Below are 26,955 nucleotides of genomic sequence, written 5' to 3'. Positions count from 1 at the left end.
CTCAGTCATAAGCCGACCTTACGCAGGTTAAGCCATCGCTCTAACGCTCACGCATTAGCAATTGTTGCTTAAATTTTTGTGATTGGTGGCTTTTGTTTCCGTTTGCGATTCGGGTTAATTTGTTTGGAAAGTGGGCACAACCGTGCTTTTATTTCCGCTGCACAATTTTCGCAAGAAATTATAAATTACGCAAAAAAGAAACAAAATTATAAATAAACAGCAACAGCAGCTCAAACGTTAATTATACTAGCACGCTGATCAGTACGCGCGCAAAACTATCCCTCTCTCTTGAGTCCCTCTCTCTTTGAGTCTGCTCGTATGCGTGTGTGCGCGCGCGCAACGGTAAATTTGCGAAAAACGAATTAGAAAAACAGAGTAGCGACAATAAGAGCGGCATTTGCGTTAGTTGGTGACAGCAAAAGGAGTGCGAAAAAGATTAAAATTGTTTAATTTGTTGCTGATTGCTGTTTTGCTGTAATTGGGGAGCGACTTTTAAGTCATTTTATGCTGCCGCGACATAAACATTAAAAACAACAACAGCAGCAGCAGCTGCAATAAAAACAAACAGCTGCAGTTGGCGCTTGCAGTTTATTTCTCTTCATTTTGCTTTATGGTTTGCATTTTTGCATGACTGCTAAAAAACAAGAAAAATAAAAGCAACAACAGTAACAAATTAGTGCACAAAATGCCGCCGTTTAATTTCATTAAGCAGGTGAGTGTGAAAATTATAATTAAAATGGATTTATTGCATGTGTTAACACAATCCAATTAATTTTAACTATGTATGCAAATATTTATAAACGAATAATTATATATTATTGCAAGTGCTCTGGCCTCACTGAATTCTGATTCGCTCAGCTCAGACTAGCCAAATGTCTAATTCGAAAAGGCTGCCATCTACTTAAGATTCTTATTAGCATTGTAAAACTAAACATTTCTGTATGAAACTAAACATTTTATGTATATATATATGCATTATTTTTTATTTTATTTGTGTGTATAGCTGACCAACATCTGCTAGAGTATTTACACTTCGCCACTTTTAAGCTAACAATTGTCGCTTGTTCTATAGAAGACATTTAACATCTTGAATAAACTGAAAGTTTTATTGTTTTCCAGTTAGGGACAGAAAGAAAAGGGTCACGACTAAGCACTCCCAAAAAGAAAAACATGCAAACAAACATTTTACAACGCGTGTGTAGAAATTGTGTTTTCTAGATCACGACTTTTCTTTTACATTTGATATTCTATTAAGCAATTTCGACACCTAAAACCGGAAGGTTGCTGAGGCGAACAACCTACGAATTCTCTAGTTCCATTTGTATTGCAGGAGAATAAGAGATATATTCATAGCCTATTTTGCTTTGAATCACGTATAAAAATAGAGCAATACAATCTACATATTCATCGTACCTGGCCTTTAGATAACATATCAATATCGACTTCAATGCTCTACATCAAGTCTCATAGTTAATTAATTTGAATATCAGCAGCCCAGCTAGCTACTATTACAATGTCTCATTAGTAGAGAGTGAGTGAGGCAGAGCATATCTAGAACTGCACAACTACTCTAAATGTCGGTAGTCATATTTAACAACAGGGCGACAAACGTGTCTAATTGGCACCACTAAAAATGGAAGACGACAGCCGAAACGAAAGGTGGAAATGTAATCAAACGCTACGAAACGAATTTGAATACTACCACAGGTCATAGATATTGGAGCGCTACGAAAATAGATTTATCTGAAATCAAAAACAAAAAGAAAAACACAGCTGGAAACGGAGACGCGGCTTTTGTAATTAAGCGTGTCTGCTTCAGCTTCAGTTGCTTAGAGATGCTCCGGGAGATAGCTTCCGGTGATTAAACATTCAAAACAACAGAAAGATGAAACGAGGCTGACTTGATTGAGAGATTGCCAGACTGAAATATACCCTCATAATGAGTTCAAAATGCTTCTTATATAGATCGCAATTTTTTATTGTTTCTGCCTCTATTTGAAATCGAATCTTATGTCAATGTCTGCTCTAATAAAATTTTAAAAAATTTAAATTTAAATTTAAATACTTAAATTAAAATGAGCTTTAATACACAAATAGCTATGTAGCACAATCGCAACGTAGTTTAAGGGAAACTTTCCTCAATTTTACTTTATAGTTTTTTGTAATATATTTTCCTTTAAAAAAATAATTTATCTATTATTCATATATGTAGAATCAATACATTTTTCTTTTAAATTTAAATGTCATTAAAGAATGAAGTCTTTCTCTTTTACTTCTTTTATTTAATAGCTGAATGATAAGCACGAATATCTATATATCTATAATACAAATATACCTATAATATATATATAATGTATAATGTATACACTCCCAAACGCTGATTACGCTTCACTTAAAGACATGCCCAGGGTATCACAAGCTCAAGCAGATGTGAATGGAAAGAGAATAGAACAAGATATTATAAAGGTGGGAATAATTTCTACGGCTGGTCGAGCCACAGTTAGCTTCGTTGGGCTTTCTACGACTTTGATGTTTGGACAGCAGATCTTTGTCTTAAGACACAAAATGCAAATGGATTGTGTTTTAGGAGGCTAGTCCGGGGATGCGATCATAATTCGTTTCGGCTGGAGTCGGACTTGGGCTGGGCCTAATGAATTTCCAAGACCATTAAAGCAGCATTTTGCATTAATTTCGAAGGCTTTTCTTTTTCTTTTATTTCACATTTCTTTTTCTTCTTCTGTCGTTTTCTGGGCCGTGTGATAATTAAGATGAATGACCCAAGTCCGAGAGAGATTGAGCTCCAGTTCAAGCTGGAGTCTTCGGGAGGTTTGGTTAGAAAGTTATTGCACCATAAAATTTAGACAGCCAAATAGGCTATGGAGTTCAGGTTGGCCCGATCCATATATTTGCATTTTTCTCTCTTTTTTAAGTAACTATGGCCAGGTTAATTGCATGTTAAATAACTGTTAAATAACGGTTAGCGTACATCTGTGCAGCTGTCGGTCGCTCTGTCTCTCTCTCTCCCTCTTTGTCGGTCTGTTGTTATGGTTCAACTCAAGCAATTGTTGTTCAACTTCTTGTGCAATTGCCAGCCAGCCTGCTTGCTTGCCTGCCTGCCTGCCTGGCTTTCTTTTATTTCGCTCTTTGTGAGCACCCACTGTAATAACGCTGAAATTATTTTGAACTCCATCTCTGTGTCTTCGCACCCACAACCAAAGTGTTTTGTGTTTTGTCGTTTTTTTTAGCGTGGGAAGACAGCAGCCAACGATTTTTTATTTTTTAAAGGGCTTTACCAACGGTAGCCAGCGAGCGCAATGCGCTAAAATCAATACAAATCCAAATACAAATCGAAACCTATTTCCGTGCTTTGTCTTTGTTGAGCCTCTCAACTTTCGAAATATAATTATTGATTAATGTTGACTTTTTTCAATATTTTTATCAATTCTAACTAACGAACAATAACGCATTTGTTTGTTGGAACAATGCCTTTTATAGCTGATTGATTTTATAATTATTTGAAGCACAAAAGTTTTTTACAGAGCGCACTTTAAGTAAACTCAATTTTTAATTAATAATTTTTTATAAACAAGTTTAAGTATTTAAAATCAAAGTAGGTTTTTACTGGAAAATTTATATATATTATTATTATAATATATTCAAAAATAAAATTAAACATATTTATATCTTTAATGACCCCTGTTTTATTTGGCTGAAAGAAAAACATAAATTAAATAATAGAATAAAAACACATTGAATTTCAATTTGCAAAGAAAAAATACATTTATTTTTTTATTACTTATTTTATTTATTTTTTATATTTATATTCTTATTCTTATCTTAAATAATAATGTATAAATGTATATATATAGATATATATAAATAATAATCTTTTTTGTTTTGTAAATAGAATGCATAAATAGTAAGTATAAAAAAACTTTATAAACTTGAAGGAAATAGTTTATTTTTTTATTTTAATGAATTAATCAATGATAAAAATTTAAAACGAATGATTTTAATGGCATTTATATAGTTTAAATTAAATGCAGAAAAAGTTCAACAAAATACAAATATAAAATTTGGTGGAATTGCGACATTTGTTGAAGAAATTTCCTTAATTTTTTATGAATATTCAACAAAATATTTATAAAACGAAAAGACAAAATAAATATTTATATAAAATATTTAAAATATATTTAATATTTGCTATTATGATAACGTTGCTTTAGTCATCTGAAGCTAAAACAAACACAATTTCCATGATGCGTGCATTGATCATCGAGTCAATAGTTCCTGATGGACACTCTAATGACTATGTTATAGACTAACTGGCGAGATAGTTAGAGTCATCTCTTCAAAACAGATGTCATATTCCGTATGCTCCATCTTTCTGTCTATTTTTTGAGCTCAAGAACATTTCTGCCATTTGTGATGGAAACAGCTGGATAGCTGGTTATTTAGTCTAGTCTAGTCCACTCTGGTCTGGTCTGGTCGCGTCGAGTCTTTGGTCCGATGAAAAACGCTGGCAATTAACGTGCGGTCGCCAAAGAGAACGCTTTGTGAAATGTCTTGATATTGGAATCGGACTCAAAGACTGGGAGCGTGTGCAGCATGTTTGCCATATTTTAGCCATCTACAGCTCGGCTGAGTCTGCGCTAATGAAATGACCACAGCAGAGCATCGATCGCCAAACGAAAAAAAAAATGAAGAAGTTGCAGAAGAAGAATCAAATCGGGGCCAATGCAGATGGAATACTACAAATCAAAGCGGTATCTCGTAGTCCCCTGCAGACGGCCCTCTTAGCCATCGACAAAGTCTGTTTGCAACTGTGGAAAATGCATTTAATGCGCTGCGCTCCTCTGGCATTGTTTAAACTTTACGTAAATGTCGTTAATCGTTGTTTGTCGGCAGCTGGGAGCGCATATTGTCAAACAACAACAAGAAGAAGTTTAACTAAAGCAAACAATAAAATTGTTGCGCTTATTTGTTGTCTTGTGAAAAGGAAAAGTCAATTGTTTGTTTTTTGACTTGACGTGTGTAATTACCATAAATTGTAAATTACATTTTCATCATTTTTGTTTTTTTTTTTTTTGTTGACTCTGTTGTTGTTTAACTGTATGCTAAAAGTCGCACATTTCCAAATGGCAAATACTTTGCATTTACAATTTGCTTTCATTTTTTTTTTCGGTTCACGCCTCAACCCCAATGGTTGATTGAACTTGACTTGCAGTTGGCAGAGACTTTGCTTATGCTGCAAGCCAGTTCAGTATACCCGTTCACAATGTCTTAAAGGGTATACTGGGTGAGATGTTTAGCTTCCGCAGGAGGCAAACATGACATATTTGGCTTATATTTTCCTATATATCGAACATTTTCCTATATATGTAACACTCGCCCAAATCGATAAATATCGATCACATTATAGACATGGTTTGAATCTTCTACTACTCTAACAGGCAGCTGAACTAGATTATTATTATATGATAGGTTGGCTTTTTAATCTAATGTATTGATATCTCAAAGTCCTTCTATATCGATATATATTAACTTGGAATGAACTTATCAGAGCAACTATTTGCAGTTGAATTTGGCAACCCAAGAGTCGAGTTACAGTTAGGTATTTTAGATAGTGTTTTATGTTAATTAAAAAAGATTTGAAGTGGTATATAATAAGAAGGGAAAATCATGTAGAAAAGCATATTATTTATTGGGAACATGTATTTCTTTCTACCAGTCTTAGCTTAGCTAATATGTTACATTTGCTTTATGTAGATAAAAGTTAAGAGAGAGTATCTGTTAGTTGTGCAAGCCCTCAACTGCATCACTAAAATTGATGATCTTTCTTTTTTGAAAGGCAACAATGTTGTTGCAATCGATAATACGTTCCAGATACTTAGATACTTGGACACTTAGTTCAAGCCGAAGGCGCTTTTTATAGACCCATTAGCAAACTTGAAACTCATTAAAGTGCCGTGGCGCAAATGTTGACTTAATTGCGTTTAAAAAACGATATTAAATTGTTAAACAAATCATAAAGTAAAGTTCGCTCACTTTTCGAGTGCTTTTCCATAGCTGGAAAAAATGATTGAGAAACAGAAATTTTGAAGTCTTCGGCAATCGGTTACCGTTAATGATTAAGGCAAATGTTTGTCACAACTCTTTATGCATAAATCATAAAAGTAAACGTGCCCAGCGAGGCGAAGACAATTGACAGACCATCGAGGGAAACCTGATAGATGCCAGTTACTCTAACTAATATGCATCATACGTTTACCTCTCTCTATATGCATGATTGCATGTGGAAAATGTCAGCGGCACAGCAAGTGGCTAATACTAAAGCCAAACAAGAGACAGCTTTAAGGCGACTTCTTCATATACCCTATAGATGTTCATGCATTCTTTCCTTGCTTGCTTGCTTTCTAGTTCCTCGTAAAGTTCTTGTTAACTCTGCTAAAGTTGACTTTTTGACATACTAACATAGTGTTAATGAATTATTTTTAAGCTGTTTGTAAGCCTCATTTTAGGTATATGCAATGTACCTTTAGACGTCACATTGCAGACGTGCAGTTGCACTGCTAACTTCCTTAAAAAGTTCGCACAAGTTGTATGATTTTATTTTCTTTATCTAATTTTTTTTAATTTTAAGCAGTTTATAAAGGGCATGTTAGTTTGTATTTAATAATACTTTTGTGCGCACTACTTTTGGATATAACAAAAACATCGATTTTATAAACAACTCAAATTTTATTCCATATTTAAAAGAGGTACTTGCAATATTAATTCCCAGCAAACTGGCATTTAAAACACATAAAAACTGTTGGCCAACTGCCAAGCATAGTGGAAATGCCCTAGTGGGCATAACAATTGCAATGACTTATAGGGTAATGACAGAATGACAACAACAACAACAATAACAGCAACTATCAACAACTATCCCTTTTCTAGCTTTCCTATATCGAGTCGCATAAGCGAATGCGAATGCGAATAGGAATGCGAATGCGGGGCTTGCTGTGCCGTTGCCTCTTGCTAACCGCAAGCAAATGCAGCGCAGCGCTGCGCTGGCGTTGGCGCTGGCGCTGCGCTTTCTGCTTTTTCTCACTTTTCTCTCAGCAACGACACATAACTGATAATTTCATTCATGTTCCACACGAAGTCGAAGTTGAAATCGCCAGCGAAGACTCACACGAAGTCACCAAGCGAAGATACACGAAGTCGACGTCGCAGACGCAGTCGCCAGTTGAAGACGAAGTCGTTCTCTGAGTCACAGACGCAGCAGCGCTTCCCCAGTTCGCGGCTCTGGCTCTGGCTCTGGCCATAAACTTGATGGCATCGCAGTAGCTGCGACCAGTCTGCATTTGTCTTTCTGGCAACGACAACGCACGCGGCCCGTTAAGTTGCAAACTTTAGCTCATACTCCGCTCTCTAAGTCTCCAGCAACAACACACACAAGTTGTTAACGGTTTATACGCGACTGTGAGAAAGGCAAACAGCGAACTGCCTGAATTCGTTTTGCACAATCTGTGAGGCCTTTGCCTCCTAATCAACTTTACTTCACTTTTACTTTAGTTTTTCATTTTTTACAAATTTTCCATTGACAACAGATTCCAGACAAAATTTTAAAGTGATCTTAAACCGTAAAAAAATATTTAAAAAAAAAAGTAAATACAAAAAAACTGTGCAAAAAAATTGATGTCCGCGATTTTCAAATATTTTTCACATATGTTTGTCGTGTTGGGGGAAAAGGATTTCACTTTTGAGTGCCAAACGCCGGCAATTGAAAACTAGTTCAAGGCTGCCTACCTGCTGCTCCACACCAATCTATTGCCACAAAAAGTGACAGAGAAAGAAAGAGGGAGAGAGAGAGAGAGGCAGACAGGGAAAGATACTGTCAACATGGAGCTAACGAAAGAAACGGTATTTAAAATTTACAGGCTTTTCATTATGCATGCTTAACGTCCACATCGGGCGTATCTCTTCCATTCGATTACATGCTGGACATATCAACAACTTCAACTTGCTTTGCTTGTTTCTAGCGCTAATCACGAGCTGACATTGACTATTTGTTTTTATCGGTATTATTAATGTTATTGTGCTCAGTTGCTTAGGATGGTCTTACTAATTACTGAATTGCTTAAACCGCATTTAGCATGGGTTCTGCAGAACTTTTTGCGCGTTTAGAACTTTCAAAAAATAAAATAATTAAGAACAGTTTTTTTTTCTGATTTGCTAATAATTTCGCTGAGCAAGAATTTGTTCAGACTTAAGTTATATATGTTGTTCAGTTATGTGTGCTTATAATGTGATAATATTAAGTGTAAATTTATAAGAAAACAGTTGAAAGTTGAGTGTTGAGTAATACAGAAATTTATTTTTATTATTTTGCTAAAAGTGTAATTTATTAAGTTATACAATTAAATTATATAAATATGAATACTTAAAAAAATGCAAATATGCCTTCCGTAAGCTCTACTTCATATGTATGATATGCTAATATATATTACAATATTTTTCTTTGCGAGAAAATTTGTAACTTGTCATAAACATTTTCCTTTCTTTGTTATCTCCTTCTTTATTATCATTTCGCATTAACTCGTGCAATCAGTTTAGTTCTCGTTTGTTTTTAATTTCATAAATGTTTTCATGTTTGTTTTAACTAATTGTATATATATTTATATATATGTATAAATCGCGTGTGTCTCGTGCCACGTGCTCATTAAAAAAGCAGACAAAGTACATTATATCATTTCTATAAAGCTACTCTATCAACTGTGACAGAACTAACCACTCCTAAGCATGTAGAATGACTTCGGGCTAATTGTTTTGGCCATAAAACATATTTTGCTTGACTTAAGTATATGTATATAAATATATATATATAAATATAATAATTTTTTTTAATTAACCAATGCCATAAATCCATTTTTAATTCTTATATAGCTACATTAAATTTTTTACGTTATAATTGTTGATTTTGAAACATTAAAATTTATCAAATTTAATTTTTAAGCTATGAAATATTTCAACTACATGATATATAAATTATATTATATATTTATATTTATTCATTTAATATAATATAAAATATATTTTGTGAAATGCAGCTCAGAGTATAGTATAGTATTATTTGAAATTAATGAACTATTTTTTATTTCTAATTATTATTTATAATTATTATTATTTATACAAAACTATGTTCTATCTTAGATATGTATGTATCTGTATCTGTGTTTGTTCGATTTTTTTTGTTTTTTAAATGAAATTTTTAATATGCAGAACTATTTAAAATGAATTTATAATGATTATTTTTCTATTTTTTAAATTAGAATATATTTTTATTTTCTATTTTGTCTACATATAATTTCTATACATATTTATATACCTTTTAAGTTTCACAATAATTGTTAAATATTTAGAAATTAATTTTTAACAATTTGCGCATCATTTGCTTTTGTTGTTCTTAACAACTTTTAACTGTACAAAAAGTGTTTTTGTTGTTCTCTGTTTGTTTCTGCTAAGAACATTTCTTTTAGGTCAGATAATTTGTCACTAATTGCTGCAAAGCGAAAACAAAAGCTGTGAAAGTTTTCTGCCAGTTGTCAAAGTGTCAAAAAGTAACTCAGATATGTCTAACTTAGATATGTGCGTCTATATATATATTTATATATCTATATATATAAATATGTATTTGTGTTTCTCCGATGTGCCAGTTATTTGAACAGACTCTACAATGTCTGATGATAAATGCAGTTGAAGCTGTCAACAGTTGCGCTTCTTCATCAATCGTTGTCAGCAGCAGCAACATCAGTCACTCTTCTTCTTCATCTTTCTTTTTATCAGAGACCATAGACAAACTCCCAATATAATTAAAATGTTTAACATTTAATTTGACGAATTGCAGTTACTATTTTTGTTGTTGTTATACTGTCTATGGCTAATTAACAATTTCAATTATAATTGCTATTTGTGTGCTGTGATTTCTGTACGGCAAAATGTCATCCGAGGTTTATGGTCGATGGCGTCACTTCACCCAGTCAGCCATGCCACGCCTCCCGCCCGCACGAAGCAGCAGTCAGCCATAGCCTGAACTCGTTTTTGGTCACTGCACACGAAAATCACGAACAAAAAAAAAACAAAAGTTTTTCATTTGGCTAAATATTTAGACATAAATAAAGCTATTATGCAGTCAGAGTCAAAGACACGAACTCAGATAAAGATCATTAAGCTAATGCACTATATATACATATATACAGATAAATTAATTGAGCTGAGGAGCCGCCCAATCGTCGATATAACGGCAACCACTTTCCACACGTTCCATAAATATATAAGAAAATTAATGTTCAATAAAAAAAAATTAAAAAGCTTCACAAAAAAAAAGCAAAAAAGAATGTTGCAGTCGGGCGCTAACGACCGTTTAATACTCGTTCACACTCAATGAAAATAATTTAATCAGTTTTAGTAAATCTTAAGTAACACTTTACCGATTTGCATGACTCCAAGAGCCATATATTTATGTATATAATCTTTAATAAATAAATAGAAACCAACATTAGCTTAGTCCTTAAATTATGGTCTAAACTATATGCCCCTAGTGGCCATAGATATATAAAGACTATTTATTATAAGACCTAGGTTGTCTACATGAATTTATATTGCAAGTTTCAAGTCCTCAATATCTTCAATAATATCGTTCCTGTTATAACAGATATAGTAATTCCCGCTCCTAGTAAATTCTTTCAACTATCAAGTCTCTGTCGAACATTGCACGAAACCAATATGCTCTTCTCACTTTGCGAACGAGTATCAAAACTTGCTGCCCGTCACTCTGGTACAGTTTTCACTATCATTTGACGAGCGCTGGCCGAGGCGCGCGCAATCGGGAAAAGCCAAATGCAGAGCGTGCTCGTTCAGCAGGTTTTTCTTTATTTTTTTTTTTCATTATTTTCAATTTTTCTTTGATTTTTTTTGGTGCATCCTTTTCTATGGCTTTGGCAAAGCCTGCGAGCTATGCGAAAAGTGTCTCATGTTTGGGGAAACAATTGTGAAACATTTGAAAGGTGTTTTTCAGTTAGCTTTTAATAGGCTGACAGGCGTCTTTAATTACTGCATTTATGTGTTGGAAAACACTAACGGAAAATGCGACTTCGAAAGTTGATTAGGCCATTAAACATAAGCGACTTTGGCTTGAACAACAAATCTTGAATAATTAGCTAGAACAGTGCAAAAAAGTTATTAAAGAGCTTGGTAGTTATTAAAGATGTGACTTAAAATAGAGTTTAACTAGGTATTTTCATTTAAATTTGTTAACTAAGCGCAAATTTAGAGTATTTCAAAAGACTTTGAATTATTAAACTGATGAAAATATTAACAAATTGTGTTTATTTCTTTAAAACTTAGAGATAGATGGTCAAAATTGTTAAAAAATCTAGGTTACATTTTAGCAATACCTAAAAATTTAGTTAAAACAGAATAAGAACTTAATGGAAAATATATATATATATGAGATAAAGCTAATTTTGCTAACTTCTAGTTAACTTTAACTTCTTTTGACTTTACTTGAAGGCGTTGTAATATATATTTATATATACCTCTATATATATTTCTATGTATATATATATATATTTATTTATATCTATATATGTCTTTCTATATATCTATATATATATATCTTTATCCTCTCTCTTTTTCTTTACATTTTTTTTAAATTACAATTTTTAACATTTAGTTTTGACATTTGTCAAACTACCCATTTATATATATCGATCAAGTTTCTAGTGTTACTTTAGAAATGTATAAAAAATTATTTGAATAAATAATATTTATTGAATTGTTTTATTTGCGAATATTCTAAAGCCACGTTTTAATCAACTTTTCAGGAGGTACGTCCGGATACAATACCCGACTTAAAAGTGGATGCCACATTTCGCAAGGTGCCAAAGCATGCGATAAGCTTTGCGCTGTGGAAAATTGACGAGGATCGACTGGAGGCGGTAGCCCGGCCACAATATGGCACCTTCTATGACAGTTGCGCCTACATCATATATGCGGCCAATCTAGTGGGCCACTATGCCACTCACGAGACAATCGTAAATATAACCAAAAACTTTATCTAAGCCCATCTGCATCGGTCATCCTTTGCAGACTCGAGAGCAGAAACCGAATGTGCCGCTGGAGCGCTATATACACTATTGGCTGGGCAGCCAGGTCTCCGAACAGAATCGCTCCAATGTGGTGCACAAGATCCAAGAGCTCGACTCCTATCTGGGCAACGTGGCATCGATTTATAGAGAGTCCCAGCATCATGAGAGCGCACGCTTCTTATCCTACTTCAAGAATGGCTACGAGTGAGTTAGTTGTCCGTGGTCCTTGCCAGACTGTTTGCTAATATCCTTTTGCAGCGTGCTCTGCGGCGCTTTGCTGAATGCGCCTCAGCAGACGCGTCTCTTTCAGCTGTACGGCCGCAAATGGCTGCGCGCCATTGAGCTGTCGAGCGTGGATTGGACGCACTTCAATTCGGACTACATTATGGTGCTGCTAATGGAAGCCATGACGTTCGTGTGGATTGGACGTTCCAGTGCGGCCATTGAGCGACGCAGCGCTTTGGCCTGGGTGCAGCGACAGCAGCGCAAGGATGTCCCGCTCTGTGTGGTGGACGATGGCTATGAGCAGTCGATGAGTGCCGAGCAGAAGGAGCTGTGGAACAAGGTGTTGCCGCTGCAACAGCGCAGGGTCTATCAGGCGCATCATACAGGCAGCGACTATGACTCCAGCAATAGCAGCAGCAGCAGCAGCAGCAACATCAGCAACGGCAGCAGCAAGAACGATGCCAACAAGTTTCGCATCTACAAATGCAATCAACGCGGACGACTGCATCTGGATCAGCTAGACGTGGGCATGCCCAGCAAGGACGATCTAAGCGATGCGAATGGCGTCTATTTGCTGGACAATTTCGGGCAGAGCGTTTGGCTGTGGGTGGGCGCCCAGGCCACCCAAGCGGATGCGCTCACTGCCATGGGCAATGGTCGCGCCTTTGTCAAGAAGAAGAAGTATGCGAATAGCACGCTGGTGGTGCGCGTACTAGAGGGTCGTGAGCCGGTCGAGTTTAAGCGGCTCTTCGGCAACTGGCTGACCGTTTGGCAGGACAACACGCGCGGCCACAAGCCCGTCTCCACCAAGTTTGGCAAACTGGATGCCGTTCTGCTTGGCGAACGTCCCAAAATGGCAGCCGACACGCAGCTGGTCGACGACGGACGCGGCGAACGCATCGTCTATCGCATCTGCGGCGACGAGCTCGAGGAGCTGCCGGCCGCCAAAGCCATGGTGTTCACCACCAACGCCTCCTATGTGGTCAACTATACGGTGCAGGTGAGTGCGCAGACAGTGTTGGCGGTCGAATTAGTGCTGATGACTGAACTTTAGCTTCGTGTTCAGTGGGTGTGCCGCGAGGTGCGAAACAGCTTGGTGGTTTATTGTTTTAGATTTTAATTGTGTGGACTGGCTTGGACTGTGGGTGATCTCACTCTTTAGTTTGTCAACAATTTTATGACTCCATAAAGTGAACTCTCTTTCTCGCTATTTTCTATGTATTTCCACTTTTCTTTCACTCATTCTAACTCTTTTGTTTGCTTCTTATATTCATTTTCTTACTTTTACTATCTCACAGCTAAAAACGGCCTTTCTCTGCGATTTTCATCATGTCTTCTTCTTTATTCATTTTACTCTCATTTTTCAGTCTGTTGAAATTTCCTCTCTTATTCCGCTCCTGCTTTCTGCGCTTCATGTTAAATAACACCCTTCTCTGAGATTCTCATTACCTATAAACTGTGTTTATAAGGAATATTAAAGTATAATTTTAACATTTATTTCTTAATATTTTATTATTTTAAACTCATTATGTCCGTCTGTTCTCCGTTCCTTTTCTCACTATCTCTTGATATCTTTGACTCATACTCTCAACATAAACGCCCCTATTCCCACGTCTCTGCCGCTAACTGTTAAATGCCGCCTTTCTCTGTGATTTTCATTAATCTTAGCTGGGGTCAACAGCTTTGTAGCTATGTTTAGTGATATTTTTATAGTTTATGTGGGTGAGCAGTGTTGTCTCGACTTGTTTTCATATTGCAATATGCAAATGCCGGCTTGGACAATTCAAGAGCTGAATGTAGGGAATCTCCCCAGTCGAGTTCACTTCGGTTCGCCATTGTACTTAAATGGATTGTGCTGCAAGCGCACAATAGTGAGAAATTATTGCTGCATATTATTAACCGAAATATGACACAAAAAATATTTCAGTGCGCGACTGTTGTGCCCGCTGATCTGGCCTCTGTGGGCATTAAGTGCATCATCTATCAGTGGAATGGCTCCGAGGCGTCAGCCGAGACAATAGCGAAGGCCGACAGCTATGCCATGGCCAGCTTCGAGTCGCTTAAAGAGCCCGGCATGTTCGTGCAGCTGTACGAGTTCGACGAGACGCCACACTTTTTGCAACTGTTCGGGGGCAAACTGATTATCATGCGTGGTCAGCGCAGTGAGCTGTTGCACTCGAATAACAATCTGAACTGGGACTTCAAGACGAACATCATGCTGGAGACGTTTCTGCTGAAGATCTACGGGGATGCCAGCTACAATGGCAAGGCCGTCGAGGAGCATCCGTTGTCATCGATTAGCTCGAAGGACTGCTATGCCATCAAGACGAATCACGTGTGGGTCTGGTGTGGTCAGAGCAGCACGGGCGATGCTCGTGAAATGGCCAAGTCTGTGGGCGCACTGCTCGGCGAGAGCTCGCTGGTGCTGGAGGGCAAGGAGAGCAAGGAGTTCTGGCAATCGGTGTCGATGTATTTCAATCAGACGCTGGTCATCAATGGCCAGTCGTGCTCCAGCAGCACCACCAGCAGCAGCAGCAGCGGCGCCGGCAGCATGTGCAACGGCAGCAATGGCAATGGCAATGGCAACGGCAATGGCACTGGCAACATCTCCCCGACACTGAGCAACAATTGCTATTTGAATACCACGGTGCCCATCAAGCCACGACCGCCGGTGCAGCTCTTCCTGGTGTGGTGGGAACAAAGGCATTTGCGCTGCGAGGAAATACTGGGCTTTGAGCAGCAGGATCTCAGCGCCGACTGCACATACATACTGGACACGGGCACCCTGGCCTATGTGTGGCTGGGCGAGCATGCGGTCCGCCAGGAGCGTGAGCGTTACACAACCGTTGCCACGAGCTATGTGCAGAATGCGCCATTCGGAAGACGCGCAGCCACAGCGCTGGCTGTGGTGCGACAGCACGCGGAGCCGAATGTGTTCAAGGGTTTCTTTGAGACCTGGGACAATAAGCTGGGCAAGGTAACACTTGTTTCTCAATTGCTATAGATTTCATGCTAATTTCATGCCAACCTCTGCAGGGCTTTGTCAGCTACGAGCAAATACGCCAGCAACTGGGCACCATAGCGCCCAGTAATGGGCTAAAGGAAGGCTCCGCCCTATTGCTAAACAACAACCAAAAGGATTTCGATGGGCACAAGAAATATCCATTGCCCGTGCTGGTGCAGGAAATGGACATGTTGCCACCCGAAATCAATCCGCTCAGGCGCGAAGTTAGTTAAACGAAATGACCTCAGTTTAAGCAATTAAGAAGTAAATCTCATTTATTTTAGGTACACCTCACGCATGACGATTTCGTGTCCGTCTTCAAAATGTCCTTCTATGAATTCGATGAGCTGCCCAAATGGAAAAAGCAGGAACTAAAAAAACTTTATAAATTATTTTAAGCAAACAACTTTATATTGTTTTAGAATACACCAACACTAACACGTTTACACATACCCTGTAAATAGTACATTTTAATTGGCTTTGTTACATATCTGGAATAGCAATAAAGCAATTTTAGATATATATTTCCCATGGTAGATAATATATTTAAGCACCGTATTTTATGAATTATATAAAATTATATTATGCGAAATATAAAGCAACGAGTTTTGTATATATATATATATGGATATATAGATTAAGTTGTAGTTTCCACCTCCGAGGAATCTGGCGCGTCATCACCGTCATCAGAACCTATTGAAAGTATACTTGTATTACTGGACATTGAGAGGCGCCTTTACTTACTGGGAAATATTAAACCCATTATGAAATCGAATATGCCTCCCAACAGATCCCAAAACATATTCAGCTCGTCAAGCCCAACGTACTGTAACTAAATCTCAGCGATTGCCCATTTGAAGCATTTTGTGTGCGACAGAGCTCGGATTAATGAGCCGTAAAATTCAGCTTAAATCAATCTCAATATATCACAATTATATCCATCGATGGGCACAAACATGCAACTTGAATTACATCAAAAAATACACAACATAAATGGATGTTCAAAACAAATTTATTGATAAATTGCATGGATCTTGGACATTTTTAATAGTAATAATCATCATCATAGTCGCCAAAGTAATCCTCATCAGCTTTGGCATAGAGAGGGAGAGAGAGAGAGAGGGAGTTATACATAGCTTAGATTGACTATATTCTATAGATAGATATAGACTTAAGGATCAATATAGATCCCTTTAACTTACTAATATCCGAGAAGAACAAATCGTTTAGAAAGCCCAAAAATATCTCCACGATGGCGCAGCAATCCATTTTTGTATAATTTTATAAGCCTTTCTATGATTTTTACCCGGCTTTTTATAGCTTGATTTTTTTAAATTGTATTTTTTATTTTTATATTTTTTGTTTTGCACAATTTAATTAATGTTTATTTTTATTGCTTGATCATAGTTGGGCTACTTTAAAACATTTTCTTTAAGCGTCATCGTCGTCCTCGTCAGCTAGCAAAAGGCAAAGTTATATTATGATTGTGAAATATTTATATTTTTCAATCATTTTTCTTACACCCAAACAGAATTTCGCCTATGAATTCGAATAGAATCCCTATGATTTCACAATCCTCCATGGTTTGCTCTCGAAAAGAAACTTGACCAAATTATAAAACCAAAGCCATTTGGCTACATATAAATCTAAAAAAATTTGTTTATTTTTTACTTCAACCTTGAAAAATACCTATAAAATTTTATGTGCAGCATTAATTTAATGTATAACAATTATAGAAACAAATCGGTTGTTTAATAAACCATTGCAATAATTGCACTTCGCGTAGTCTTAAAATTTAATTTTATTAAACGTTTTTTTTTGCCGGCTTTTAAAAAATAAACAAACTAAATCAAACTAATATACATCGTAGCCATACATGGGCGCCTCCATGAACGCCTTCTGCTGATCCGTTGAATTACGCCGTATCCTACGTCCAATGGGCTCCAGATCCGCATAGCATTTGGGAAAGACGCGCTCGACCGCTGCCACAGCCTCTTCATGGGTTATATTCCTCACAGCTAGCACCGAGGCCAAGGCTTTGCTTTTGACACAATTCTGCAAGATTCGATTTTATTAAGTTTAGCAAATATAATATAAAAGTATAAAACATGTAAAATAACAGAGCTGTTTAGATAAGTCTACTTTGAACTGTTCGAGGGCATCCTCTTCGGCTCTTCATTGGAAACTTTATGAACTCATTGCATAGCAATGACTCTAGATATCTGATTTAGATGATATTAACAGGGTAAAAAGGGCGACGTGTTAACACATATGGAGAACAAAAATGGTGATATCGACTCAGCTCAGTTATGTATACATTTATATATACTCTACGGGATTCACAATCCTCCATTCTGAACTCGTCTTTCATATACCTGATGTGCTTCCTTGATATTAAAGGGCGACGCATCACCTTGCGTCATGGCACTGAGGAAGGAGCAGTGAGCTAGGTTAGCGGCACGGATTTCCGTACATGCCAGATGATCCACATTGCGGAAATCCAAGTCATTATTGCAGTAGTCGAACATGTGAATCATTTCGTGGGTGAGCACACCATGCACCATGCTCTTGTTTTTAGCCATATTTTGGCAGACGACGATCTGATTAAGCACTGGATCATAGCCGCCGGTTACGCTCGGATCGCACACCTCGCAGGAGATGTGACGACGCAGATCTATGGGACAGCCAGAGCTGCGCAGTGCACCCATCATCAGCTTGACCAGTGGGCCGTTCTTCACACACCAATAGACATTCTGTTCGCATTTGTAGCGATCGATGTTCTCCTGACCCTCCATACCGAACAGTATGCGTGACCATTTTGGCTTGAAGGTTTCGCCTCGACGTTCCGGATAGAGATCATAACCCCATTCCTGACGTTCACTTTTAGGTTGCCCAGCATCTGGCTTTGTATCCTGTACAGGCTTTTCATCTGGTACCACGACAGCTGTGGGCACTGGGTCCGTTGCCGCTGCCGCTTTGGCCCAAACTTGTGTCAGGAAACCCATATTTACACTTATTCAAAAAAAACTTTATGGCTAAACTAAGACTGGTAGGTTAAATAACAAACCGGCAGCTGATTAACAGAGTTGCCAGTGCGCGCAAAGTAACGTGTCCACATACACGTTACAACATGGGCATCATCATAAGTTGCCATCTATCTACTGATCCTTACCAAATGACTGCAGTAATTTGTTGTATATTCTTATATACAAACACGATTCTTGCATACAAGCTGCAGAAATTTTTGCATTGTAGCTCCGTTAACTATTATACACAAGAATGTTATATTTGGCACGACTCAAGTGACTGCAGTATTTATATTTTAAAAAAAGTTGGTATTTTTGTGACAACCAAACCTGTCAAACAAGTGTCAAAACTCAAATTCTTACGTGTATGAGCCACTTTGAAGAACTGCTGTGTTTGCATTGTAATACAAATTTGGTATTTTTGCAGCAACAGCGTGCGACACACTTAATCGCAGACCGGCATTTACGAGTGTAAAATTTCCACGTAATTCGTTAGCAAGTGCGCGGACTCTGTTTTTAATATGCAGCAAAAAAATTTACAATTAATGCTATTTGCCTTATTAATATATGCACTAATCAGTGTTCAAAGCGTTGATGTACCTCGGCCTCGCGGCGTTTCTTTAGTAAAGGCTGCCCTCTATCAACCGCAACCGGATGGAAAATGGAACTGCATCGATGGAAGCAAAACAATACCATTTACGCAGATAAATGATGATTACTGTGATTGCGCCGATGGCAGCGATGAGCCCGGCACCGCGGCCTGTCCCAATGCGCAGTTCCATTGCCTTAACAAGGGTCACCAGCCCGTGGACATTCCCAGCTCTCAGGTGCAGGACGGGATCTGCGACTGTTGCGATGGCAGTGACGAATTGGAGCAGTCGCGATGTGAAAACACGTGCATTGCTTTAGGTGCCGCCGCCGCCATTCAACGTCGTAACGAAGCGGAACTGCATATGAAAGGCGCTGAGAAACGGCAGGAGATGATTAACCGTGGCAAACAAATGAAAGCGGATCGGTCCGCACGTCGTTCCGAGCTGAATGCGCGCATCAAGGAGCAAGAGTCACTCAAAGCTGAAAAGGAGCAGCTCAAGCAGAATGCCGAAGCGCTAGAAACGGAGGCAGTTGAAGCCTTCAAGGAGCAACAGCGTGAATTGGATGCGAACACGGCGCAGGCGGAACAAGAGCCCCAACAAATGCGGCAGGAGGCATCGCTCACCTTTGTGCGCTACGATACCAACAAAGATGGCTTTGTGGAGGTCACCGAACTTATGGTGGACATGAATCTCGACCGCGATCGTAACGGCGTTGTCACTGTTGAAGAAGCCAAATATTTCCTGGATGAACGCGATCGCATGGATTTGGATGCCTTTATCACTTTGGCCTGGCCACGTATTAAGCCGCTGAAAATGTTAGCTGATGGACTCTTCCAGCCACCAGTTGAGGAGCAAGCGCCGCAGCAAGAGACAGCAAAGGATGCAGAGCAGCAGGATCCTGAGCCATCTGAAGGTAAGCAAAAGTTGCGATTTATGCAAATTACTTTGATTTATTTAAGCTTTTGTTTTGCAGAACAAGCGGACATGGACGTGCCCGATGATGAGGATGGTGAAGATGAGTACGAGGATGAAGAGCCCGATGTGGGCGTTGGCGAGGCTACGCCTGATATAGAAACAACGACAGCTGCACCTATTTACGATCCGGAAACTCAGCGTCTGATTGAGCAGGCGAACGAGGCGCGCAATGCTTATGAAGAAGTAGCTCGACAAATACGTGAAATCGAGCACGAAATCAAGGAGATTGACGATCAGGAGAGCAAAGACTACGGACCCAATGAGGAGTGGTCAGTGCTGGATGGCGAGTGCTATAGTTTTGAGGATCGTGAATATGTCTACACGCTTTGCCCCTTCGATCGGGTGTCGCAGAAGCCGCGCAACGGCGGCGTCGAAACCACTTTGGGGCGCTGGGATCAATGGGCGGGCGAGGGCTCCAATAAATATAGCAGACAAAAGTATGCACAAGGCGCTGCCTGCTGGAATGGACCTCAGCGCTCGGCCATTATCAATATCAAGTGTGCGTTGGAGCCGCGTATCACAGCGGTGAGCGAACCAAATCGTTGCGAATACTATTATGAATTTGAGACGCCTGCCGCTTGCGATAGCGATGCTTACACAGCCTCTGCACAGAGCCAACACGATGAGCTTTAAGAGAAACAATCTAGCTAAAAAGTTGATTTGGAGAAAACAATCTTTGGAATGTATTCTAGTTTAAAAAAAGGAAAAGAAAGTGAAGAGTTTGAGGAGGAAAGTTAATTGAAATGTAAAGTGATTTGCTGATCATTCCCCATAGGTGGCGCTCATCATTGCGAGAATCAGTCGTAGACAAATATTATTCAGCGTATGCATTTAAGCCAAGTAAAAAGTTTCATTTTTTTAAATATACACATACTACTACATTCGTATTCGTACAAAAGCGTTTTCATGGCTCTGTTACGGCCAGTTTTATATCCTCCAGGTAGCCATCTACTTGGTGCTCCAGCGCCAAAATGTGACCCGTATTGCAATCCTCGGCGCCAACAAATGTCAAAATCAATGGCAATTTGTTCATTTGTACCACCTGTCGGAGAGTGGAAAGCTAATACGTTAATTACTGCTTGAATTCATGGGTATGCGTTGGGTCGTAAGTATTTCCTGTTCATGACATACTCGCAACTCCAAAGGTCTTTCACGCCCCACCCACCTGGTAGTTGGAGTACATCGAAATAATTGTTTTGTTGCGTCCCAGGCCCAGTTTACTGGCCTGATCACAGGCTGTGGTAAATGTGGGTATAAAAGAAGGCATCAATGCGAAGTCCACGTTCTTCTCCTGGCTGTTGCTGACCCGTAGGAGTGGCACACCATCTCGGTCCGTTATCTGTATGACGTAGAGGCCGCTGACCCTGCAACCAAGTGCAATATTACTTAGCAAAGCAAGAATTGCTGCTAGAAAACACAACCTACTTCTGCAACAGACCGTTGAAATACTTTTTAATGTCATCTGACATTGCACAGCTAACAATAAAAAAAATATATATTATAAATTGTGTCTTCTGCGCTAAACAAAACAAACATGAGAAAAATGCCTAAATTTTGCCTTTAAAACATACCGAATTAAATTCTTGTCAAAAAATACAAACAACCGTTATTCAAATGTCGTTTATGTAGTTCAACTTCAGAGAGAAAACATCAGGTATTTATAAACCAAAATCAACATACAATTATGCAATTAAATACCATTTTTAACTACCTTGTAAGCCTGGCAATGTTTCATCAAAATCAAAACAAACTTAAATTACCTAAATTTGCCCAACATAATTTAGATACCAACTTAATTATTTTCCTTACAGAACCATAACAAACATAAATAACCTAAATTAGGCTTAACGGCTATTAAAATACTAAAGTGAAGGCAAGGCAAACGGCAATGTACGTGTATTGTTTTAATTGTTAAATGTTTCACCAAAGAACTGATTAAATAATATAGTGTTAATTTAAATACTTGTAGGGTATCCAATACGATGGCTGCCAGTACAACTATTGCCAGAAACGAAAAATCAAGCTTGGATAGTGATGACGACTACACCTCGGCCATGTCACATCTCACTATTGGCGTCCAGATACAGGAGCTTTCGAAGCGGCTGCAGAACACCACAGAGGAACTGCATCAACAGGTGCGCGACAAGCATGGCGCTCTGCTACAACAGGCGACACATGCCGGCCGCTTCGATGCGGCACTCAACTCGCTGGCCGAGGATGTGCAACGCGTACGAGCCACAGGCCATCGACTAAAGAGCCAAGTTGATAACCAATATCAATTGGTGGAGAATCAGACACAAGTGCTGGGTCGATTGCATGACGTGTCACACTTGCTGCGCTCTGCTGGTACCTTGCTTACGTTGACGGCCAAGTTAAAGAACACGAAAGATGTTCTAAGGCAGGCCGAGCTTCATTTCGAGCTGGGACAATTGATAGAAGATAAGGATCTTAAGGACATTGAGTTTATACAAGAGGAACGTGCCTATGTGCTAAGTTCAAGACAAAAGATACGCAACCTAACACAGATGCAGCTGGTCACAGGACTGCAGGAGCGCAATCAGACGCAGGTGGTGAATGCTCTAAAGGTAATTAAGCAGCAAAAATCTTTTGCAGTTTCTCAATTTCTTTATAAATCTTTTCTAGATCTTTATGAATTTTAACACGCTGGAAAAATCACTTGAAAATTTACTTGCCACATTCATCGCCGACATGGAGCAATCGCTAAAGGAGTGCTTTGCTGGCACTGATATATCCGTACTCAATAAAGCGGATGCTGTGCGGTCGCCCACTCATGGCGGCAATAGTTCGACCAAGGCTCAGGCAAGTCGAGGGCCCGGCAAGGCGCCACAGTTAACTACAACACAAAATTTTCGGGCCAAGTTTTGGAAATCGCTGCACTGGCTGCTCTATGATGAGCTCTACGAGAGCTGCACTCAGATCAAGCTGCTGAAATTGTCGCTGGAGCAAATCAATCAATTTGGTTACACCAGCGAATCATCGGACCAATGCATTCCACAGCGCTTCTGGCAGCGTGTACAGCAGCTATTGCGCAAATCCTTTGACGAGTGCACGCAACATGTCAACCAGACACTGCAGGAGGGTCTGTCCAAGCTACTAACATCGGCCCGTGGACTCGAACAGCGGCTGAATAATGAATTCCAATTTGACAACGAGCTCTTCGCCCCACTTGAGGTGGGCTATGTGAGCAAGTGTGCTGCTAACCTTAAAGCCTGCTTGGCTGGAGTTGATTTGCCCGGCAATGAAACAGTGGATAACTTCATCAGGGTCGCCTCGACGGAGTTGAGCGCAGCATTGATTGATAGCCAACTCAGCAATGCGATTGCAAATGTTTTCATTGCCTGTGGCAAGGAGCTGTGCACCAAACTGGAAGCACAAATCAAACTGAGCGCTGATTCCAAGCAAGTTGTGGACTTGCCCAACTTACAGCAACAGCAGAATACGCAGCTGGCTAATGTGCTTTACTACTACAAGGATTCAGTGCGTCGCATGTTGAGCGATCTGCAAATGCAATTCGAGCGAACGCCTAGTGCAGCACGCTCGAACATAGCCCGCTCGTTGGATCAGGCAGATTTGTTAATTGGCACCATATTGCAACAGATTATGGAGTCGATTATCACAGCCATTAGCATTATTATCCTAAGCATGCATCGGGAGCCGGGTCTTAACACAGATCGACTGCCTACAACGGGGCCATCTATGTACATGAAGGAACTGCAGGTAAGCACAATGTGTCCAAAACTGACTAACACTTAAATGTGTGTTTTCATTGTGCAGGAGTTTGTCACTCGCTCTTGGTCGCACCACATTGAACTCTTTGATGATAAGGAGATGACTGGCAAATGTGGACAGGAGTTGGCGAAGCGCTGCATTGAGCTCTTCATACACAACCTGTGCATATTACGACCGTTGAGCATGGCTGGCAGGCAGCGTCTGAAACACGATTGCCAACACATGGAGCAGGCACTGAAACCACTTTGTCCCAATTTCGCGGAGCTGGGCAAACCCTCGCGTTTGCTCCGGGCAATGTCGCTGCTGATTGTACAGAGCGCTCAAGAGTTGGTCAAGCAGTCAGTGGGCGCGGATTCACTGGTGCCAAGCTATGTTGTGCTTCTGCTCATGTTTGGCCATGCTGGAGCAGAGCTTCAGTCACCGCACACGACTGCAAATTGGTCAAATGAACGCCTGATTGAATGGCTGGATGGACATACGGCAGAGCGCGAGAAATTGGAGTTGATATCGGGTGCACTGCAAAGATATCGAGACAATGCCAGGCGCAAGAATATTCAGCAATATGATGAGATATATCCTATGATGGTGGATTACTTTGAAAAGGCTTTAAAGGCCATCAGTGTTTAATCTATTAATTGAAGTTTTTAAATATTTATCAAATAAAGTATTTTACGTGACTACCTAACTATATAGCTATACGCAGGAGTAACATACTTATGAGCTAGAATTACGATATGGTATACACAATAGAGCGAAAATTTTTTAAATTGATATTTGGTGCTCTATTAAGATATTGCAAGGCGGCAAAAAATTTCAAAAAAGCATTTCATTCAAGCAGTGCGTAATATTTGAATTGCAATTCAAATACGTATCGAAGCAGTTTACTTAGCTGACTATTCGTTACTCGATATTTTTGCCGATAATTTGATGGACCTATCGACATCGCACAGCTATCAAGTGACATCACTGGCTAGACACACCATTTTGTTTGAGAGGAAAAAAATCGTGGAAAACGTTTTACTGTGTTAAACCGGACTGTAAAAGTAATTATTAGTAATAATATAATTGTTAGGAAATAACAATGGACAACATTGAGCGACTTTATAAATGTTACGAAATATTATCCGAAGCGGGTGATAAAATAACTGAGGTAAGCGCCATTAAAAAACGCGTCAAAATGAACGGTAGTTGCCAATGCACGCGTATCTGTGTGTGTGTGTACACATTTGCCATCCGCGCCGGCGCTAGTTAAGTGCAATACAAACTATAAAATATTGAAATTTTAATGTTTTCAGCATGTTGCGGAATACAAAGAGATATTACAGGCCGTAAAAGGCACATCGAAGGAGAAGCGTTTGGCATCCCAATTCATTGGCAACTTTTTCAAACATTTTCCTGAACTATCGGACACCGCAATTGATGCACAATTCGATCTATGTGAAGATGATGATACACAGGTGTGTTTAGCTGCTATAAACATATGAGTACTATACTCAATCAAATGAAGATTGTTGCTATGGTAGCTTTGTATATTATATATATAACTAATATTACTGTTATATCATTCAGATACGGCGGCAAGCTATCAAAGATTTGCCCAAGCTCTGCCAGGGTAACTCAGAGGCCACCGTACGCGTGGGCGACACACTAGCCCAGCTGCTTATCTTAGACGACGCAACTGAACTGCAGCAAGTGAACAATTCGCTGCTCAGCATCATTAAATTGGATACGAAGAACGCGATAACTGGTTTATTTCAACAAATCACAACGGGCGATGAGACAACGCGTGAGCGTTGCTTTAAATTTATTGCTACCAAGCTGTTAACAATGGGCCCGAATGTCATCACTAAAGAAATTGAAGATTATATTGTGGAGGAAGTAAAGAAGGCATTGCAGGATGTGACAGCCGATGAATTTCATCTATGCATGACCATTTTGGGCGCCACCAAGCTGGGCAGCACAATAACCGGCCATGCCGAGTTGGTCAAGCTGGCAACCGAACAGGCCGAGCTAAACACCGTCGATGCAGATACCCTAGCGGTAGATGATGAGGTTGTAGAGCGTTTTATACAATGTGCCACAGCAGCTGCTCCCTACTTTTCGGTAAGTTAATTGAAATTTGTTGCAATTGACACAGTGAAATCTAATCTCTGGCTTATAGAAAACCATCAAATCAACGCAATTTGTGAGCTATGTTTGTGACAAACTGTTACCAATTAATACATGGAATTTGATAGCCACTGCAGTGGCACAGGATCAAATACAGTTGCGTTTGTTAAAAGTATTCGCCGAGATGATAACCAATACGGACAAGCTAGATAATGCCAATGAGCGTATTAATGCCGTATACAATGTATTATTGGTAAATATTTTATTTGACAGATTAACGAAAGACTTGCTAACTTGGTTTTTCTATTGTGTACAGGAGTATATGCCCTTGCCAAAACTAAGCGATGAGGATACGGCAGATGTGCCGCCCTCTTTTCAATTCTCGCATGCTGAGTGTTTACTATATGCATTACACACGTTGGGCAAGAAGCATCCAAGCAATTTAACATTTGTCGAGGATGCTGAAAAGCTAAAAGACTTTCGAGCTAGATTACAATATCTAGCGCGCGGTACACAGGGGTAACTATCATATATAGAAAACCTACAAAAATGGCGTGTTAACGTGTTTCAATTTTAGTTACATTAAAAAATTGGAGGAGGCTTTAAAAGGCAAATCAGCGGAGGAACTAAAAACTGAGGAGAATCAATTAAAACAAACGGCTTTGAAGACAACATCAAATATAAACGTTTTAATACGCGATCTATTTCATTCGCCGCCCATATTTAAACATGATATTGTGCTCTCCTGGGTTGTACCCAAAAATGTATGAACTTCATATAAAATTTCTTGAATATTAGATTTCAATGTAAGTTTACTTACAGGGCAAGCTTGGCAAACGACATGTGCCCATCACATTTGGCGACAAGGGCTCTGCCAATGGAAATCAGGAGCAGGAGCAACAGCAGGACAAGAAATCACGGCCATCCAATGAACAGAAGTTCTATTCCCCACCTTCGGGCAAATACTCTGGCAAAGTGAATTCCAACTATGGCAACAATAATCGCGCGCGGCAACGTGGAGGAGGCGGTGGAGGTGGAGGAGGCAACTTTAGGAATCGACGATACAATAGATATTAGGTGCACCAGATATAGCCAACAAACAACTTTTACATCCTAGTCGTTAAACAACAACAAAC

General features: G+C 39.3%; 7 protein-coding genes across 10 annotated transcripts; 4 read left to right on the top strand and 3 right to left on the bottom strand.

Moving 5' to 3' along the window:
* Positions 1-15,842, top strand: LOC111594942 (villin-like protein quail). Of its 2 annotated transcripts, none has more exons than XM_023308435.2 (7): positions 1-712; positions 11,874-12,083; positions 12,139-12,341; positions 12,396-13,362; positions 14,290-15,339; positions 15,399-15,590; positions 15,651-15,842. In XM_023308435.2, the coding sequence occupies exons 1-7, from the start codon at positions 686-688 to the stop codon at positions 15,762-15,764; spliced, it is 2,763 nt and encodes a 920-aa protein (XP_023164203.2). In that variant the 5' UTR covers positions 1-685; the 3' UTR covers positions 15,765-15,842. The 2 variants fall into 2 exon arrangements, with proteins under 2 accessions (XP_023164203.2, XP_023164204.2); XM_023308436.2 differs by lacking the exon at positions 1-712 and adding an exon at positions 7,353-7,911.
* A 955-nt stretch (positions 15,843-16,797) lies between these two features.
* On the bottom strand, positions 16,798-16,948 carry LOC111594952. The gene is made up of 2 exons (XM_023308450.2): positions 16,888-16,948; positions 16,798-16,823 (listed from the first exon to the last, which is right to left on the bottom strand). Exons 1-2 carry the CDS (start codon positions 16,946-16,948, stop codon positions 16,798-16,800), a joined length of 87 nt encoding a protein of 28 aa, XP_023164218.1.
* Positions 16,949-17,074: 126 nt separating this feature from the next.
* Positions 17,075-18,644, bottom strand: LOC111594938 (mitochondrial inner membrane protease ATP23 homolog). The gene is made up of 2 exons (XM_023308431.2): positions 17,742-18,644; positions 17,075-17,421 (listed from the first exon to the last, which is right to left on the bottom strand). Exons 1-2 carry the CDS (start codon positions 18,369-18,371, stop codon positions 17,221-17,223), a joined length of 831 nt encoding a protein of 276 aa, XP_023164199.1. The 5' UTR covers positions 18,372-18,644; the 3' UTR covers positions 17,075-17,220.
* A 141-nt stretch (positions 18,645-18,785) lies between these two features.
* On the top strand, positions 18,786-20,608 carry LOC111594937 (glucosidase 2 subunit beta). Its single transcript, XM_023308429.2, has 2 exons — positions 18,786-19,898; positions 19,959-20,608. The coding sequence occupies exons 1-2, from the start codon at positions 18,914-18,916 to the stop codon at positions 20,591-20,593; spliced, it is 1,620 nt and encodes a 539-aa protein (XP_023164197.1). The 5' UTR covers positions 18,786-18,913; the 3' UTR covers positions 20,594-20,608.
* A 234-nt stretch (positions 20,609-20,842) lies between these two features.
* LOC111594939 (ragulator complex protein LAMTOR3 homolog) lies at positions 20,843-21,504 on the bottom strand. Its single transcript, XM_023308432.2, has 3 exons — positions 21,386-21,504; positions 21,126-21,324; positions 20,843-21,002 (listed from the first exon to the last, which is right to left on the bottom strand). Exons 1-3 carry the CDS (start codon positions 21,427-21,429, stop codon positions 20,865-20,867), a joined length of 381 nt encoding a protein of 126 aa, XP_023164200.1. The 5' UTR covers positions 21,430-21,504; the 3' UTR covers positions 20,843-20,864.
* A 93-nt stretch (positions 21,505-21,597) lies between these two features.
* On the top strand, positions 21,598-24,387 carry LOC111594936 (conserved oligomeric Golgi complex subunit 5). 3 transcript variants are annotated; one of them, XM_023308427.2, is made up of 5 exons: positions 21,598-21,614; positions 21,772-21,850; positions 21,930-22,545; positions 22,604-23,698; positions 23,756-24,387. In XM_023308427.2, coding segments are annotated over exons 2-5 (2,295 nt in total). In that variant the 5' UTR covers positions 21,598-21,614; positions 21,772-21,848; the 3' UTR covers positions 24,338-24,387. The 3 variants fall into 3 exon arrangements, with proteins under 3 accessions (XP_023164195.2, XP_030080257.1, XP_023164196.2); XM_030224397.1 differs by lacking the exon at positions 21,598-21,614 and having other exon boundaries at positions 21,757-21,850; XM_023308428.2 differs by lacking the exon at positions 21,598-21,614 and having other exon boundaries at positions 21,806-21,850; positions 21,909-22,545.
* A 280-nt stretch (positions 24,388-24,667) lies between these two features.
* On the top strand, positions 24,668-26,947 carry LOC111594940 (apoptosis inhibitor 5 homolog). Its single transcript, XM_023308433.2, has 7 exons — positions 24,668-24,860; positions 25,006-25,167; positions 25,280-25,813; positions 25,872-26,072; positions 26,136-26,338; positions 26,397-26,583; positions 26,642-26,947. The coding sequence occupies exons 1-7, from the start codon at positions 24,792-24,794 to the stop codon at positions 26,894-26,896; spliced, it is 1,611 nt and encodes a 536-aa protein (XP_023164201.2). The 5' UTR covers positions 24,668-24,791; the 3' UTR covers positions 26,897-26,947.
* Positions 26,948-26,955: the final 8 nt, after the last annotated feature.

Source organism: Drosophila hydei, unplaced genomic scaffold (assembly GCF_003285905.1).
Source record: "Drosophila hydei strain 15085-1641.00,03,60 unplaced genomic scaffold, DhydRS2 tig00008114-arrow-pilon, whole genome shotgun sequence".
Classification (NCBI taxonomy): Eukaryota; Metazoa; Arthropoda; class Insecta; order Diptera; family Drosophilidae; genus Drosophila; species Drosophila hydei.
The sequence above is the reverse complement of the archived record's forward strand: the minus strand, read 5'-3'. Positions and strand labels throughout refer to the sequence as shown.